Raw genomic sequence first — 17,723 nt, forward strand, 5'->3', positions numbered from 1 at the left:
AAGACAGAGAGACATCAGCAGAGGGAGAGCGGGAGATAACACTCATGTCATTCAAGTCCAGTAAGTGGTTCCATTATCTCACAAAGCTGCACAGTGTGCTTCAGCTGTACCATAGTTGTCATTAGAGATGATCCTGATATCAGTTTGAACCGTCCTCTTCGACTCCAGTGCAGTCCGCAGAGGCAGGTTGTTCTCCAAGATGAAATATGCTGTTTAAAGTGAAAAAGAAAAACATTTTTTGATAATTAATTTAATAGACAAAAAATTAGAGCATCCAGAGCCTTAGATGCACTTTCATTGCCATGTGTTTGTTTTAGGAGGATTACTGAAAAACTACTCGAACTACTTTAGACAATGTTAAGCAATGTTGTGCCTTTTTTTCAATTTTGGTGAAACATAAAGTTTTAAAGCACCCCTTTTGCATTCAAATGGGGGTAGGGCTACAATTATTTATTTACAAATACTTATATATATATATATATATATATATATTTTCAGAGTGAAAACCTTTAACCTAATATTTTAAATGCCTTTGAAAAGACTATGGGGCGATGGCAGCTAGGGGTGACGGCAGTCATGGTAGAGCACGTCATTTTTCCCTCGAAGGTTGTGGGTGAGATTCCCAGTACCGCGAGTCTACATGCTGACGTGTCCTTGGGCAAGAATCGTAACCCCATGTTGCTCCTGGTGGACGCTACCAGACTAGATGTGCTATATTCTGCTTACTTATATACTATACATACTCTAGATTGATAACTCTCGCTGGTGTTTCCTCAGCTTCTTTTTTATTAATGTTTTAACGTGACTTTACATTTTACATGTATAAAAAGTACACAAATAAAGTCTGACCAATGCAGAAAACAACTCTGTGCTGTTACATTGCACTGTTGGACTAAACCCGTCCTGCTTGAGCAGCCATTCGTAAGTGCATGTTTCCTGTCAGATATTTGCGTGTCCTCTAGGTGGTGCAGGTGAGCAGTGAGGTCATGCAGAGGTAAAAACACCACCAATTAGCGATGACATGAAATATTCACCACTTCATCCTCAAGACAATAGTAGGACATTGCAGCATGTTTTATTTTATAACCACTAACTATTCCATGCTGGGTTTCTATTGTTGTATCACACACAGCTCAGTGTTTTCCTCTCTAAAGAGGAGCACTAAATATCATCTACGTTACAGAGATGAGATGAATCATAGCCATTTAACGTGTGATACTAAAAAAAAACATCTTAAAAATGTACAAATTATGGCTCGCCAGCTGCTGGTGTTTTCAATCAAACAACAGCACATGCACCCACTCACACCAACACACAGTGGTTTCATTTATTAAATGTACATAATAAGTATGACTACTCACAGTCCACGTCATCAAAACTCAAAAGCAGCACAGCTGGAATCCCAGGGCCTGTAAGAGAAATAATCTTGGATGGTTATGAATGCAAAAACAAGTCGATGACAATATTTTCACTCCTTACAGGCAGAGCCGATTTATAATATGTGGCATTGATTAAAGCAATGAGGTTAATCAAACAAAAAGGCAACAACTTAAAAATAATGAAATGATTGTACGCTATGCTTCTATCAATTCTGGATGGCTGCACTCTGGATCTTCCCTCTTGCACATGCGTAGGTTGAGTATCTTATACCAACAACAGTGTCCCTCATGACCCCAGATGGTCCAGAGAGAGGGCTTATCTTACCTGAGGATCAGTTCCTACAGAATCTTCTCACAAGCCTACGAGGATTCTCACCATCCTCTGGTGAGGGAACACATTTAGCCAATTGAATAGGCTGGCCAGAAGGGGGGCCACCAACAGGAAACTGTGGCCCTGATGGAGGACCCTTTGTAGTGTAGGGAGTATCAAAGAAATGCAGGAACGCGTACAGCAGGGTCTCTGGCCAGGCATGTGCTAACGCATCCTGGTCCAGAGGGCTGTTTTTCTCCATTAGCGAGAACCACAGGGGACAATGCTGAGGCAAAAAGGTCCACCACTGCCTTGCCAAAGAAGAGGAGGTGTTGTCTGACCGAACAAGAACATGTTTACCCTCAAAATGGGGGTAGGAAGTGCTGCAGAGCTTTGTGTACAGCAGGTAGCTCCAGGACATTGGTGTGCTCCCTGGCTTCTAGAACAGACCATTGACCACAGACTGTCCTGTTATGCCACAGTGCTCCCCACCCGGAGGTGCAAGCATCTGTTGTGACAGTTTCCCAGTGGGATTGAATGGAGCCCATGGGGACACCCTCTGTGAAATGGGCAATTTCTCTCCACGGGGTCAGGGCCTGAAGACACGGCTGTTCAACCACTGTTGAAGTGGTCACAGTGACAGCAACTGAAGCGTCGGTTTTGCCCAAAAGCAGAGATACTGCACAATACTGCTGAGATCTGCCTTCTTTGAAAAGGCAGAGGAGGGTGAGAATGCCTTCCATGTGCCGAGGGAACAGACAAGGCCTCATTGTGATTGTGTTCAGAGCTATGCCGAGAAAAAAGGTACTCTGACAGGGTCCTGAGTTCTTTTTGAAATTTACCCTGAGACCCAAAGATACTTGGGTCCTGGACGGACGGTGCACGAACCAGCCAGTTGTCCAAGTAAGGCAGACTCTTCATTCCCTGCCACTGTAGTGGGGAAATGGAGAGGCCAAAAGGAAGCACCTTGAACTGATGGTTGTGGCCTTGGAAGGTGAAATGTAAAAAATTGCCTGTGGTGAGGGGAAAATGGGGACATGAAAGTCGGCGTCCTTCAAGTCGATGGACATGAACCGTTACCCCCGAGCAACCATCTGCAGAACATCTGCTGTGGTCAGCATTTGGAACGGCATGCCTTGGAGAAACCTGTTGAGATAACTCAACTCCAGAACTGCATGGGCGGAAACCATCAGTCTTTTTTGACACCAAGAAGCAAGTTGTGTAGACTGTGACTGTGACAAAAGGGCATTTTTTGTGCACAGCACTTCTACTTGATAAATTGTGCATATATATATCGAGTGACGATATATATATGCACCGTTTATTTTTGCCACACTGTATGACGTACGCACAGAATCACTCGCATGTGACACAAGACACCACCATAATCAATAATCACAAAAAAAACTAAAAAAATTGTACTTGGTTTATTTCAGCCGTGATGTTCTGCTGTACACTCTGTGACACTGGGCATTAAAATGCATTTTCTGTGATCTGATAGTGCTGCATCACATGCATTTGGAACAGGTATTAACATGCATCTCCAGTGTTCACATCAAGATCCGATTACTATCTGATCACGGTCTTCCCTTACGTCACCTCCTCTGGTTCTGCAAAGATTTCCAGCAACAGACTACAGCGTCTCATCCTGTGTGTCACTATATGAACAACAAGCGGCAGACACAACTTTAGCCGGCCCCTTTGGCCATCTGCACCTGCTGCACTGCCTAGAGTTACGCCATTGCCAGTGAGACAGGAAAAGTTGAACCTGTCGCAGCCTCTCGGAATTTCCACAATGCCCCCCGAGCATTACACCGACTCTGTGAGAAGATGAAAAGGAACTGATCCTCAGGTGACACCGGAAGATAAGCCTTCTCTCCGGTCCATCTGGGGTCAGAGGTGACGTTTGTCAGTGTAAGATACTCAACCTCTGCATGCACGAGAGGGAAGATCCAGTGCTTAAAGCACAGATGAAGTAAAACTGTATATTGTTATTGGACACATGGAGGATTTAAGTCTTAAAGCTGGTATCACCAAAACCTCTAGTTATTTACCATGACATTCACAAAGGAAATTGCTACCATAAACACTATCTTGGAAACTATCTCTTGCAAATAGTATTGTGTTTTGAAGTTTATAAAGAAATAATAAATCAAATGCAAAATAATACAGTTATTAATAACCATATTCACATAAGTTGTATGAATGTGCAAGTCTTGGAACTATTCTTGCACAAATTCAATTAATTGAATTTAATAAATAACACCCTCAATAGGAGTTAAATTAAAATAAGTTTACCAACCTCTGCCCAGAGTACTTCTACTGAAGCCCTAAAATCCAAGATTTTCAATGTACACAATCTCACTGAACTATGCAGAATCTGATATGCCAAGATTATTGATTGCAAAATCTCATAGATACAAATACATAAATAAATAAAGAATTCAATAATATGTAACAGTAATCGTCAGAGATTTCGTTTTTATACTCACTGACCTTTACAGTGCAGGATGGCATGATGTGCATCAGGGTGAACGTCTGCGTCAAAGAAGGTGCACTCCTCCTTCAGTCCACAGGTGAGGCATCTCCGTGGAAACAGGCCGAGGGTGGACACGCTGTCAGAGAAAGGGGTCAAAAATGTTGACTGACCACTCTGCGTCACACAGAGTAGCGGAAAATGGAGACTGAAACGTGGTTATGCTGTACCTGTATAAGTGTCTCTGCTGTGCAGATTCCTCTGTGCTCAGAAAGTATCTGTGTGGAGAAAAGCAGAGCAGCTTAAGTAGGACAAGGTCGTGGATCCATTATGTGTCGGCCTTCGCTGGCTGCTGCACAAACAAAAAGCCCGCGATTCACACAGTAGACATTAAAAAACATACTGTTTTACATTAATCGGTTATAGTGTTGGAGAAATCGACGGCACAGCATCCCTGTTCATTTGGAGGTGTGGTTAAATGCTTAGGTAGTATTGAGTTGTATTTAAGGAGAATGTTCCAAAGATACATTTGCAACCACAAGTCACAGTGCACCGACTCCTTTAATAATTTATTTTCTAACAGTGAATCATGTCTGCAGATCTAGGGCACAAAAAGCATCACACACTGGCTGCCCGTCCTGCCACAGCTAGACAATATAGTTCTATCCTATTCGGTTCTGGTCTATTCATCAAGTACCAGTGTTTGCTATGGATTATTTTTATTTTCACTGTATTTATTTGAATTTAGTATGGGAAACAAAACTTACACAATCAGGTTGTTTTCATCGTAAGCTACAATTTTTGTCACCTCCCAGTCTCCCGACGTTAGGTGGCGCACTTCGTCCTGGTCACTTCGTAACTGAAAGAGAATCATTTGGAAACAAAGGGAAAACATGAATTTGAGGCGTCTCTTAAAGGTCCAGCGTGTAACTTAAAGTTGTGGTTGCCACCTGCTATAAAACGAAAGAAGAAACCCCAAAACTGCCATAGGACAGGAAGTAGTCCTTCGTTTGTTAAAAATCTGTAGTCTCAATATTACATTTCAATAATCATTTGACACTGGACCTTTAAGAGTCGATGAGGAACTTAAAACAGAGATAAACGTGAGAGGACAGGCACCTTTTTTGTGAACATGGTGATGTGGTGGAAATCTCCCTGACCTCCTTGTTTCACGGGCAGAGTGAGGAAGAACCTGCTCCTGTCCTTGGAGAACAGCGGCTCCTGTCTCTGCAAGGAGATACACACACACTTCAGAGGTGACATACTTTATGCATGAATGACTTCTGCCTCTCATCCGCCTCAATAATGGAACATACATTGCAGTGATGAGAGTGCAGCACATCAGAGGAGATGCAAGGTTATATATGTATCGCAGTTTCTTGGCAGAAAACAGTCTTGTTCCTAAATACTCTTATGAGAAATGATTTACCTGCCTGGAAAGCCACGTCTCTGAGGAGTCGGCATGTCTCTGAATGAAAGGGATGACAAATTAAATCCACTTTTCAGCACAGTAAATGTTGTCTGTAGGTTATTCAGACTTTAAAAAAAGAAAACCATAATGATACGGTGTTGAACAGCTGCGGGGACTCGTGCTGCACGTCCATCTGATTTAATGTGTGTGAGTCAGTTTTGTGTGACATTTTGCAGGTTTTCAAGTATTTGCATATAAATGTTGTGCTTTTTTTTGTTAGTGACCTGTGTCCTGAAACAACACTCTCGCCTGTACTGTTCAGTCTCTGTAATATTCCTCTTTAATCATGATGGAAATACAAGAGTGCACACCAACCATCCCAGTGACGGAGCCCGATAATTGGCACCAAAGTGAACAAAATGATAGATAAGCTCAAATGTAATTTACTGACAAACTGATTTTGAAGTGTCAAATCATATTTAATGAGTTATTTCCTGTCCCATCCTCCTTTCAACCACTTTTTGTCTTAAAATGACGGAGACTGCAAATGTCTCAGCTGCATGTTTACAGCGACAGATGAGGGAGTGTTTGAGACCAGGTGTTCAGTCAGACGCAGCTCCCGTACCTGAAGACACACTCCCAAGTTGGCGTCACACACTGTCAGCAGCGACATGTTCTGAGGCCGGTTCACCCAGCGCACAGCCAGGTGAGTGTTACTGATCCACTTCACCATGGTGATGTAGAAGTCTCTGCGGAAGAGAGGAAGATCAGTGTTCTCGTGCGTGTGTGTGTGTTTGTTACCTTTTCTGTGAGTGTGTGTGTGTGTGTGTGTGTGTGTGTTCCACCTGTTTCTCAGTGGATCAGGAGGCTGCAGTTCTTGAGTGTGCGTCGCTCCGACCAGGTTGACCACCGACAACTTGACCACAGGGTTTTTCTGACCGGCCTGAAATAAAGAGACACCTATTTATTTATTTAGTTTTTTACAACAATAAAACGTGTAACTCAACTCAATTGTGTCTGAATATTTACAATAGATACCAATATTGACGTCTATTAATTCCTGAAAATGTTTTTTTTCCCTCATTCTTGACATTAGACAAGAAAAAAAAGATTTTCTCTCATTGGGCCACTGTGGTAAAATAAGCTGTTTGTTGGTAAACTACCGTTTACTTCATCCATCCATCTTCTACCACTTTATTCTCCACATCATCCACTCACACTCTCACACTGATGGTCAATTTAGAGTGTCCCAAAATCTGCATGTTGTTGGAGTGTGGGTGGAAACCGGAGAACTCAGAGAAAACCCAGGCACACACACGGGGAGAACATGCAACTCCCCTTTAATTAGTAGATACATTTGTGTTAATTCATGGGACACAGAAACCCTTTTGAACTATTTAAAAAGATGCATTATTGAAACTGAAAAAAGGAGAAAATGGGGCATAAATGCAGTTTAAGCTCACCATAGGATATGGGTACTGCAGTCCTCGTGGGTAGGCGCTGCCAGTGAACTGGGGCAGAGCCATGTTGGGAACCAGAGTGTCATCAATAGTGAGGAAGGCTAGTCGCTCTCCGTCCGGCGACCACCAGTGAGCCAAGTGTGAACGCAGAATCTCCTCTGATAAGAAAAAAGACAAAAAAAATCCCCACCTTCTGTCTCAAACCTGATGATTTGATTTGGAAAAAGGCCAGAAAACATTTTTCTCTAATGTCTATGATGATGATGTAGCTGCACGTTATTTGTGATGTGATCACCATTGGGGCAAATTTTCTGATTTTTGCTCTTTCCACTGTAAATCTAAGTAAAATGCAGAAAATAAAACACCCCACAGTGATTCTCAAAGCCGAAAGTTTCCAGTTTTGCTTCCAATCTGTGATAGTGACGCACAAACTGCAAAAAGAGCATGTCCGTGCTGTTGAATTTGTTTACACAGCGTCTTAATGGACCGCAGAGGGCCTTTTACTGATATTCTGCTTTGTTTCTCCAGTCTCCTCTGCTGAATTTTTAATAGCAGAGAGAAATCTTTGAAACACTTCATTTGTAGCTGAACTGAGGATGATAAGAGTGTGTCCCCGAAACGCCATCCGTCACCAAAGTTCACGGAATGTTTTTTTTACCCTAAGGCGTCTGAAAGGGAAGGAGAAATCTTAAAACCGTTTAGCATTTCAAATGCTCCTCCTGAATTTAGAGCCATGTTTAACAGCGATTACCATACGACTTATGTAAACATGTACATATCAATACTGCATTTTAATATCGTGGAATCAACGTGAGAGCACAGCCACATGACCACGGCTCACCTTCGTACAACCAGTCAGCGAGCCCGTTGAAAATGACTCCTTCCATCCCAGAGGAGGTGATTCTCAGGGACACACTCCTCACATCTGACTGGTAGTAGATGTTATTCTCAAAGATGTAGATCTGAAAACAAAGAGGATAATCAGAACTCCCACACATGCATTTATAGTCACATTCCTGTTCTCTTTTATCAGACATGAATTCAATTTAATTGAATTTTGCCCGGCAGCTGTTTACATTCCCTTCGAGATCATACTTCTTGCTGGGGTGTCCTCTGTGTTTTGGATTTTGTAATCTCCTGTTTTTAGTGTTCATATAATCGGGTTTATCTCACCATGCGGCAAATGTGTGTATTTTGTCTCTTTATCTTTCCACGGGTGTTTTTACATCTGCGTTGGCAAAAAAAAAAAGAAACCCAACAGGATCAGAGCCACGCTTCCTGCACGTTAACGATTACCCCGAGTTATTTAATTTGCTTAGCTTGATTCTGTCTAAAACTCAGACGACATTTGTGTCAGATCATTCCTTCAGTCTTACCAGCTGATGTCCTTGTTTTCCCCATGCTGCGTGTTGGAGAACTGCATTCTGGACCTCAGGAGGATTTAGCTCCCACACCTCCCTGATGAAAACACACATACACATATTTGGACTTTTGTTTTCCTGATTTGAGTTTTGTTTTGTTGCTTTTTTTAACCTGTAAATCTTGTAGTCTTGGTTGTTGTTTCTGTCTGCCTTTACGCCCCGCACTTGAGTCCAGCATTGTAATTACAATAGAGCTCTGGTAGCTCTGATAGCATCATGTAATCCCATCCTGACACTATTTTGGCAGGAGCCCCGTGCTTTTTTAAATCCATAGACATATTAAATGGACAGCATATATACCAGGAAATATGTACATGAAGCAACTTGTAAGGTGAAGAGAGTGGATAGATATTGTGCCCTGGGAAACCAAAATAGTCTTTTTTTTACCAGATCTTAAACCTGAGAGATGCCAAAGATGGATCACTGCCATAAAGCGAGCATATAAAATGGAGTGAAGGGAATCCCACTAGTGTGGTAATCACTTCATATTAAGTAATCCAGTACTTACTAACTTTAATATGTTGTTAATTCTACATGCTTTAACTGTGTTCAGTTCAATAATGCCCACTCTGACTGTTTCTGTACTCGTGAAAAGCACCAGGGGGCAGTATAAGGATCAAATGTCTTCATCTAGTTCTGTGATAAATTGCTTGACCTCCACGGATTTAAATTATGCATTGAACTCTTAGCAGCTTGAAACCAGCAGTGGCAATGTTCATTTCTGCGGAAGCTTTTCCTGTCAACAAGGCAAAATAAACAAACCCAGTCACATGACATGCCGAGGTCTATATATAAACAACCAGTATCTCTTTTTCTGAGCATCACGATGTTCATACATCAGATGGCGTTGCTACTTTTGAAGGAATTACAGGGAAAAACCAACGAGTGAATGTAAAGTGGCTTACCTCGTGTAGATGTTGTAAATGATGTAGGACGCCGTGTATGAATATCTGTATATCTGCAATCAGAGTTCAAACCATCACATAATGCAAATATTGATCCCTGTCTGATAACCTTGGACCAATGTCGGTCTCTCCGCCTCAGGAAAAAAAAAATGGAGCCGCTGGAGCAGTGAATAAATAACAACAGGAAAATAACACAAACAAAAGAAAATGAGAGAAATCAAATATCTCTAGACGCAAGTGCAATACAAAAACACATTTGTATGTGGTACGGTCTACTTCCTGTAAGTTAGGTTATGTAAAAATTCAATGGTGACTAAATCAAACTTGACTTTACAATATACAAAGTCAATTAAAATACATTCAAAATAATGCATTATAGTGAAATGTGCAATTTGAACTGGAAACTATTCTATTTTTGTCTGCACATCCCTGCACAAACTGAGGACTCCACGTTACCATCAACTTTTATTTACTTTATGTTACAGATATATCTAGCCTTTATCTAAACTTCAGGATTCTCAAAGTTCAAATAAAGTCGTGACACTTGATTGACTCTGCTCGGGTAAGTTTCCTGCACAGATGATCTTCCTCCACGCATGGCAGTGCACTCACTGACAGAAATTCAATCAGCAGCAGCTAAAAAACTAATAATAAATCACACTATGTGGTGTAACTGTAACTCAAGGTGATTTCATGTTGCTCTATCAAACAGGCACCTATCACACTGAGAGCCCCCTAAACCAAGAAGTAGCTCTGACCTGACAATCATTACAGGGATACTGTATGACATGAGCCACAAATATACTTGTCTCGCTTTTCCAGCTGCTGCAGAGTTTCTAGCCCTGAGCCTGGATCCATCTGTTGGCAAACAAAGTCTAAAAATCAATGGGGGAAAAAAACATGACTAAAAAAACACACATTAAGGTGAAAGAAACAGAAACACAACACATAAATCCACACCTGTTTAGGTCAGGTAATGCCATTTGTTTTCTGGGAAAGACAGAGTCTGTTTGTATGCAACAATTCACTCCAACAACAACAACAACAGTTGGTGTGTGCTTGTCTGCTTCATCCATGCGGCGCCTGTGAATTATCCTAATTATCCGAAAAGCATCAGAGTTGGTCTATTTAAATTAAAGTCAACTCTGGAGCAGAATATTCAAAATATATATGACATGCGCTTGTTATTCACAGAGTAAACTGTGTCAAGGATTGTACATGAGATGTGATTGTATTGTGATATATAAATAAAATCAAGCCCAAACAAACCTGAAGAAAATGGCTAATACCCGTCTGTATACATACTGTATGTGTGTGTGTGTGCGTGCAGATGAGTGACAGCCCCCTTGGGTATTTCACAGGAGAACAATGTAAATGACAGCCTGCCAGGAAATAAACAAAAGCCAACAGAGAAGAACAGCTGGTAATGTTGAGGATGATCCGCAGCTCCACTCACAGCTCGTGAGCGGAGAAACAAATCAGAATTCAGCAATCATCTGCAGGCTGTTTTTTTGTGTGTGTGTGTGCGTGTCATTCTGATTTATCGTGTTTATCGTGTTGTTCGGACGCGAACTCACCTGCTTGACGTCGTAAGCGAAGAGAGCGTACTTCCGATCAGCAGAGAGCGAGTACTTTACCACCTTAAACGCCGTCTAACAGACAAACAAAGGGACCCCACAAAAAAAGAGGAAAACAACAGCTTTCAGTAAATATGAGGTAAATAGAGACTGATGTGAAACTTGGGCAGGCACAATGACGTCATTTTCAAAGCCATGGAAATGATGGAAAACAGCAGGCAAACACTAATCTTGCAACATGAGGCTACATGAGGAGAGGAAACTGCTGGTCACATAATGTATAGCTACAAAATCATCAGTTCCAGTGAGCAAAATAGGTGCAAAATCTTGTAAAAAAAACAAAACAAGTCCCTTTAAAAGAGAAAAGAAAAAGGGAATAGTCTTTTGTTGATGTTTGGGTGCTCTAGGCAGTGACGGAGGTTCGGTGTGGATGCTTCGCACTGCAGCAACCAGCCACTTCTTAACTACGACGCCCACTCTGCGTCTTTTGATTTTATCCACAGGGTCTCAAATGCTCAGTCTCCATGCAGCCCTTAATGTTAAAAAAAGGTTGAAACTGTGAGGACCAGAGCTGCAGGAGGCAGGCGCAGAGTTAGGATGGTTTCACACGGTGTGGTGAGTGTTAGGAAATGGCAGTTTACAACAGGACGACAAAATGATCCAATTAGAAAACCGCTAAATTTGGCCCCCTTCTCTGATGATAATCAGATCACAAACATGGTCGTAATTTCATTTTCCCGGAGAAGATGTGGAAAGAGTGAGTGTTCTTCTGACATTTAGAGGCGAGGGGGCACTTAAACGCAGTCAGTCAGTGATTTGATTGCCACGTCAAGCAGGCAAACACTAATCTGAAATGATATTTCCAAAAAAGAACCACATAACCACTCGGCTCGAGGCGAGTACAGTGAGAGGAAGTGATTTAAGTGATCTTAAAGCCTGCACATCACACAGAGAACAGCAGCTGTGTGTGGGTTTTCTGGTGTGCGTTTCTACACATTTTCAATTCAATCTGATTATCCTGCGTTCATAATTTTATGACTTTAACACAGGAGAATTCTTGAGGAGTCAAGTTCTTGGTCTTTATGCAGTTTAAGCTTGATCAGCGTTAGATCAGAGGGGCGCATATGAGTTTTGAGGTGTGGTTTCCACATGGTTTTATGTGTTTACTTGTCGCCAGAATCAGAATTAGACATTTTGTTTTGCTACAGCGACTCGGACTCAGAATAGAAATATAACACCAATTCACATAACTGTAGAAAAAACTAAAGTATAAAGAGAAGTAGAATTAGAATTACTTTTATGTTGTATGTAAAGAACTGGGGTTTAACCAACTATATATAAGAATAAGTGTTACAGATGAAAAGTTCCAGTCAGAAAAACTAGTACTTTTATGATTGGAGAAAAATCCCCATTAAGTCGACAGAATTGTTTCCTTTCATGTGTAATACATTTTTTTCATTGGTTACTTTGCTCTGATAATACAGGAACTTTTAGTAGATCTGAAAATGAAATACTAAATTTGTGGAAGAAAATGAAAAACCATGAACACAAACAAAACCATAATAGGAACATATTTAAATGACTAGATATTACGATAAAAATGACAGCTCATGTTAAAAGCAGCTGGATAACAAAACTTACGAACGTGCTGTTGCTCAGAATGACTTCTGTCTCGTTCAGGATGAAGTTGAACTCGATGACATGACCGTCCTGGTTCCTGTACACCATCTCTGTTTCTGAGAGAGGGACAACAAACAACAGCCAGTAAAGCTTCTGTAAAGCTCACAGAACACAGTCACAGCAATTTTCATTAAAAAAAAAAGAACAAATAAAATGACCAAGTTTCTGTAGTAAAAAATAGGCACAAGCTGAAACCTGTTACACTTCCTATAACATGTCAATAAGCTAAATAATACAGAAGTGCTTTAAAAACGTTCATTTTCAAGAAGATGAGGTTTTTTAAGAAACATATAGCACTATCAGCTGGTCTATCTCTTTCAAAAAGTAGCTGTAGCAGAAATGCCAGTAAAACAGTAAGAAAATGCATTGCATTATGAGAACTTATTTGCTCTTGTCTAAAAAAGGAGGTTTCCGATGTTAAAACCTTTGCAAACAGTGCTTTATAGGAAGTTGTAGCGTAAACCCAGTTTTTTTCAGTTTCATATTCATACTTTTATTGGAATTTGGAAAGTGCCCTTGCCTATGACTTCAAAATAAAAGTCTTTTACAGGTAGTTGGTCCTATTTATCCACAGTACACTACTTCTCGACACGACAACATCCATAAAGAAATGAGAACAATTTTGGCTATGTGATGTATGTGTTTGTCAGGATGTGTGTATTTCTGGCAGACGACATACATAGCATCTGTAGCATCGGCTTCTGATGTATTGTTTTGTGTCTAATTTTACCAAATATTATCATAAATAATGTGTTTTTTTAAATGACTATTTATATGGGTCAGTGCTGAGGATGGAGCCAATTGTTTGAACAAACCTCATTAGCAGTCTTGTACGACACACAGCAAGAAGCAGGAAGCACTCATCCATAACACAACATGGACAACACACACACACACACACACACATGCTTTCCATCTATATTATATAAGCACCAGGATGTTTTCTTCATCTGTGAAGGGATTCGGTATAAAAAAAAGCTTTACATTAACCATGCACACAATGTAAACAACAGTGCCATGAATAATTCATTTGTGTACATTTCAACAATGACCCCCACAGCGTACATGAATGTCACATTAGATCTACGCAGTGAAACGCTGAAAGGTGATTACACGGTTCCCTTGGTAACACCACAAAACAGCGTCTTGTACAAATCTGCTGCTGATGATGTAAGAAAATCACCAATCACCAAGTAGAACAGAGAGCAGAAAGGAATACTGCAAAGAAAGATGGAAATCAGTGCAATATGATGATGATTTTGTTTTATATCTAAGTAGAAACGTTCAACAGTAGTTTGAAATGTATGAATGAAATTTGGGGAAGGGGGAAGTTTAAGTGGCATGAATGTGTTGAAATGGACAGGAATTTAAAAGGGCTTTAAATTAGTTGGAAAAAAAAGTATAAATAAACTAAAATATACATGGATCAGAATGGTGTTTAATCCAAAACACAGAGTGGAATACACCTTAATAAAATGAAGTACACAATGTAATATTTAGACAGACTGTACCTTTAAAACTTTGAGTACTTAGATACAGAGCAGCTCCATTAAAAATACAGAACAAAAGCAACTGCCCTGACTCACTTCAAAATAAAATTGTACTGTGATTGTCAGAAGACTTGACTGAAGAGACTGATATAGTGTTTGTGAAGATGGAGTGAACAGTGGCTGATAAAATGCAGTTTTAAAATAGTTTTTGTTCAGAAATGACGTACTATAGAAGCTGGATGGTTCTCCTCTCAGTCACAGAGTCACAGTTTAAATTCTCTAAGTCACTGAGCTTTAGGAGTCATATTTTATGCAACTATACACTCCAGGATGTATCCTCCTCCACTCTATAGTCGCCCTTCATTCATTCCTATGGGAAAATCACAGGAAAATGTTGAATAATTCGCAAAATTTGGAGTATTTGGGAAAAACTGAATACATCTGATAATGTCCTAATTCAGCTGAATGAAAACGATGGAATAATAAGAATAAGCGGAATAATTAAGAGTTTGTAGAAGAATATATACTGGGATCTTGGGACTTTGTGGTTTGGCAAGTTTCTGAGAACAGAATTAGTAATAATTGGCTGATAAATAAAGTCTACCTCAAATGTAAAGTATTATGATGTTTCAATATAAAGTATAGTGTTATATGATAGTATTGTATGAATTATTTCCTCTACGCTCTTTGAGAATAAATCTTGGCCCAGGTGTGAATGGTGTAGATTTATTTTATGACCTCAAGTGCAATGCTCGGGTCATTTTTGATCCTTTACAACTCACATGTGAATCAAGTCTGTGGAACAGCCTTTTTCACCGGACACAACTGTACACTTATAAATCACACACACACACACACACAATCATAAATCCTGTCTCAAAACAACATCCTCCTCCATGCCTTCAACACTCACAAGCCCATCCATCTCAAATAACAGGATGTGAGCCATGATGATGATGACGATGATGATGATGATATTATATATCGGGATTATTCATCTGCGCTGGAGGAACGTGCGTTGTGTGGTCAGGAAGCAGCTTTGAGCGACGATGTGTTTGATTGTTTTGCTCTGAAGAGGCTTGAGATAAAATATTATCTTGATGATTTTCAGCACTTGTTTCACAGCCGCTGAACTGGAGAAGCCGCATCTTAATTCTACGGGTTATTTAATAATTTTCTTTAAGTGCCTGGACGTGATCTTGGCATCCCGAGGCTATGGGAGGCTCATTTTGAGTCTCCCTGCCTCTTGCTTTGTTTCACTCAATTTATCAACAGTCTGCTGTTTCTTGGAGCACTATTATAAGAGATCTAATGTAAGTGTCCCTCATGCTATTAAATTAGGGGGAGCAGCTGAAGCCCGGCTGGGATGTTAGAGCAGAGAAGAGGAAATGAGTTGGGGTGTCAAGGAAGCAATTTTCATCACAGGCGTGTTTGAATTACATGCACAGCATCTCCTGGAGGCCCAGCAGTAAATTCAGGTGCAGACCGCGGGCCCTCAGTTCTCATCACATGCAGTCGATTTTAAGATTTACACCACGAAACATGCCAGACGTTAATTTCCCAACTTTGTCATCAGTCTCAACAAAACAGGTAATGGGACAGCTGACCCTGTTGGGCAGAGAAATTCATTATAGTGGTTGTGCAAAAACAAACTTCTCACTCGCTCGGTTGATATAATGCAGCCACTGTCAAACACCAAAGCCAACAGTGAGTGTGAACCCATACGTAACACTATGGACCGACCGTGGAGCGCGGATATCACTTAGATATCCAACGTGAAACTCATTTTTGTGTTTTAGATAATGTTGTGTTTCACTTAATGTTGTTGTGTTTTAGTTTATGTTGGTGTGTTTCAGTTAATGCTGCTGTGTTTCAATTAATGTTGCGTTTCAGTTAATGCTGTGTTTCAGTGGATGCTTGTGTGTTTCACTTAATATTGTTGTGTTGTGTTTTAGTTAATGTTGTTGTGTTGTGTTTTAGTTAATGTTGTTGTGTTTTCAGTTATTGCTGTTGTGTTTCAGTTAATGCTGTTGTGTTTCAATTAATGTTGTGTTTAGTTAATGTTGTGTTTCAGTTGATGCTTGTGTGTTTCACTTAATATTGTTGTGTTGTGTTGTGTTGTGTTTTAGTTAATGTTGTTGTGTTTTCAGTTAATGTTGTGTTTTCAGTTAATGCTGTTGTGTTTAACTTCATGTTGTTGTGTTTGTCCTATTTGTGTTGGTGATTTGCACTTCAGGGCCACCGTAGACGACACCTGAGCACAAGAGTTTTTCAGACTTTTTGTTGTCACTTAGAATGAAATTGAAGACAAATGTCACAATAAAGATGTGAGAAATACAAGGCTAATCTAAACTGTCAATTTTACATTTCAGGGACGTTGCCTGGCTCATGTGCTGCCATGTGGCGAGCATGCAGTGTACATCTGCTCTGAGCGTCTGGCCAGACACAAAATGTTATCTTAATATTAATGATCTTAAAGACACAACAAAGCTCCATATAGTGGAACTGCAGAGTGAATGGTGCCCTACATATGCAAATAATCATGTGATTACGTTAATCTACAAAAAAGAATGTTGATTACAGCAGCTTTAAACACTAAAAATAGTACGATTCTATTGTCTGACCGTCTGCACATGCTGGTAGAGCTGAAAGAAATTCTGAAATTCAATTGTTGCGCCTAAATCTGCTCAGATCAAACATGTGTCCGTGCTTCTGTCCTCTCAGGCATGTGTACACATATATATCTGTGTGTGTGTGTGTGTTAGAAGCTATCTGAAGCAGAGTCTATAATGAGAAGCCACAGGCCACAGGACAAGTCATTAGTATTATCTCCCTGTGGAAAGACAGGACACAGCAGGCGTTGGGATCCAGAGCAGGAAAACCATCTCTCACCGTCCTTCTCCCTCCTCTCCTGTCCTTGTGTCTCTCGTCCCTCCTCTTCTACCTACTGTTGACGTTATGTAGACATTTAGTCGCCATTTACGCTCCTGAGTTCACAAATGACGCAATCACACCACTGACAAATTAATTTTCTTCTCTTCGGCTCTTCCAGCTCCAAGTGCTTTTTGTGTTTCTCTCTCTCTTTCTTGCAAACACAGTGTGTCATGCTGCTAAACACCACAGCTTCTCCACACTTGGTGGATCGATGTGGAGGAAGAGCGAGTCGCAGGTCAGGGTCGTGCCACAAAAAAACCTCCAGCAGAGAACATCTTACGTAACACGGGAAGAAAAGATGTGATATGAACAAAGTGGTGGTGATAGATGCAATTCTACCTCACCTTTGTGACTGAGATTAAAGTGACACTGTCCTTCCCAAGGACAAGTTGACAAAACCCTGCAATTAAAGTCTGACCCCCTCTGTACACCTGAGCTTCAGCTGCTGGAAAGCAGATAACTAATTGTGTCGCCTGTTGCCCTTCTGGCAGATGAGAAGCATTAAAGGTCCAGTGTAGGGTTTATTAGCAGAAATAAAATGTACTACAGTATATAAGTGTATGAGCCCTAAATGAAAACAGTTTTAGTATTTTAAATGTACAGCATATACAATGTGCAGTGTGTCCGCATAAAACAAAGTAAAAAAAGTAATGCCGAAGGGATTTCAGCTCCATGTTTTG

At 40.6% G+C, this 17,723-nt stretch overlaps 1 protein-coding gene across 2 annotated transcripts in view; it reads right to left on the reverse strand.

Moving 5' to 3' along the window:
- Positions 1–17,723, reverse strand: part of LOC122758942 (inactive dipeptidyl peptidase 10-like) — a 47,039-nt gene that overhangs the window by 8,125 nt on the left and 21,191 nt on the right. For both annotated transcript variants that reach the window (XM_044013356.1, XM_044013365.1), the window contains exons 4-18: positions 12,581–12,675; positions 10,940–11,014; positions 9,363–9,415; positions 8,413–8,494; positions 7,878–7,998; positions 7,040–7,194; positions 6,422–6,519; positions 6,202–6,325; positions 5,595–5,633; positions 5,285–5,392; positions 4,933–5,024; positions 4,396–4,443; positions 4,186–4,304; positions 1,362–1,409; positions 111–209 (exon numbers count right to left, since the gene is read on the reverse strand). In XM_044013356.1, the coding sequence (XP_043869291.1) occupies positions 111–209; positions 1,362–1,409; positions 4,186–4,304; positions 4,396–4,443; positions 4,933–5,024; positions 5,285–5,392; positions 5,595–5,633; positions 6,202–6,325; positions 6,422–6,519; positions 7,040–7,194; positions 7,878–7,998; positions 8,413–8,494; positions 9,363–9,415; positions 10,940–11,014; positions 12,581–12,675 (1,356 nt within the window). The remainder of the gene's footprint in view (positions 1–110; positions 210–1,361; positions 1,410–4,185; positions 4,305–4,395; positions 4,444–4,932; positions 5,025–5,284; positions 5,393–5,594; positions 5,634–6,201; positions 6,326–6,421; positions 6,520–7,039; positions 7,195–7,877; positions 7,999–8,412; positions 8,495–9,362; positions 9,416–10,939; positions 11,015–12,580; positions 12,676–17,723) is intronic.

Source organism: Solea senegalensis, linkage group LG2 (assembly GCF_019176455.1).
Source record: "Solea senegalensis isolate Sse05_10M linkage group LG2, IFAPA_SoseM_1, whole genome shotgun sequence".
Lineage (NCBI taxonomy): Eukaryota > Metazoa > Chordata > Actinopteri > Pleuronectiformes > Soleidae > Solea > Solea senegalensis.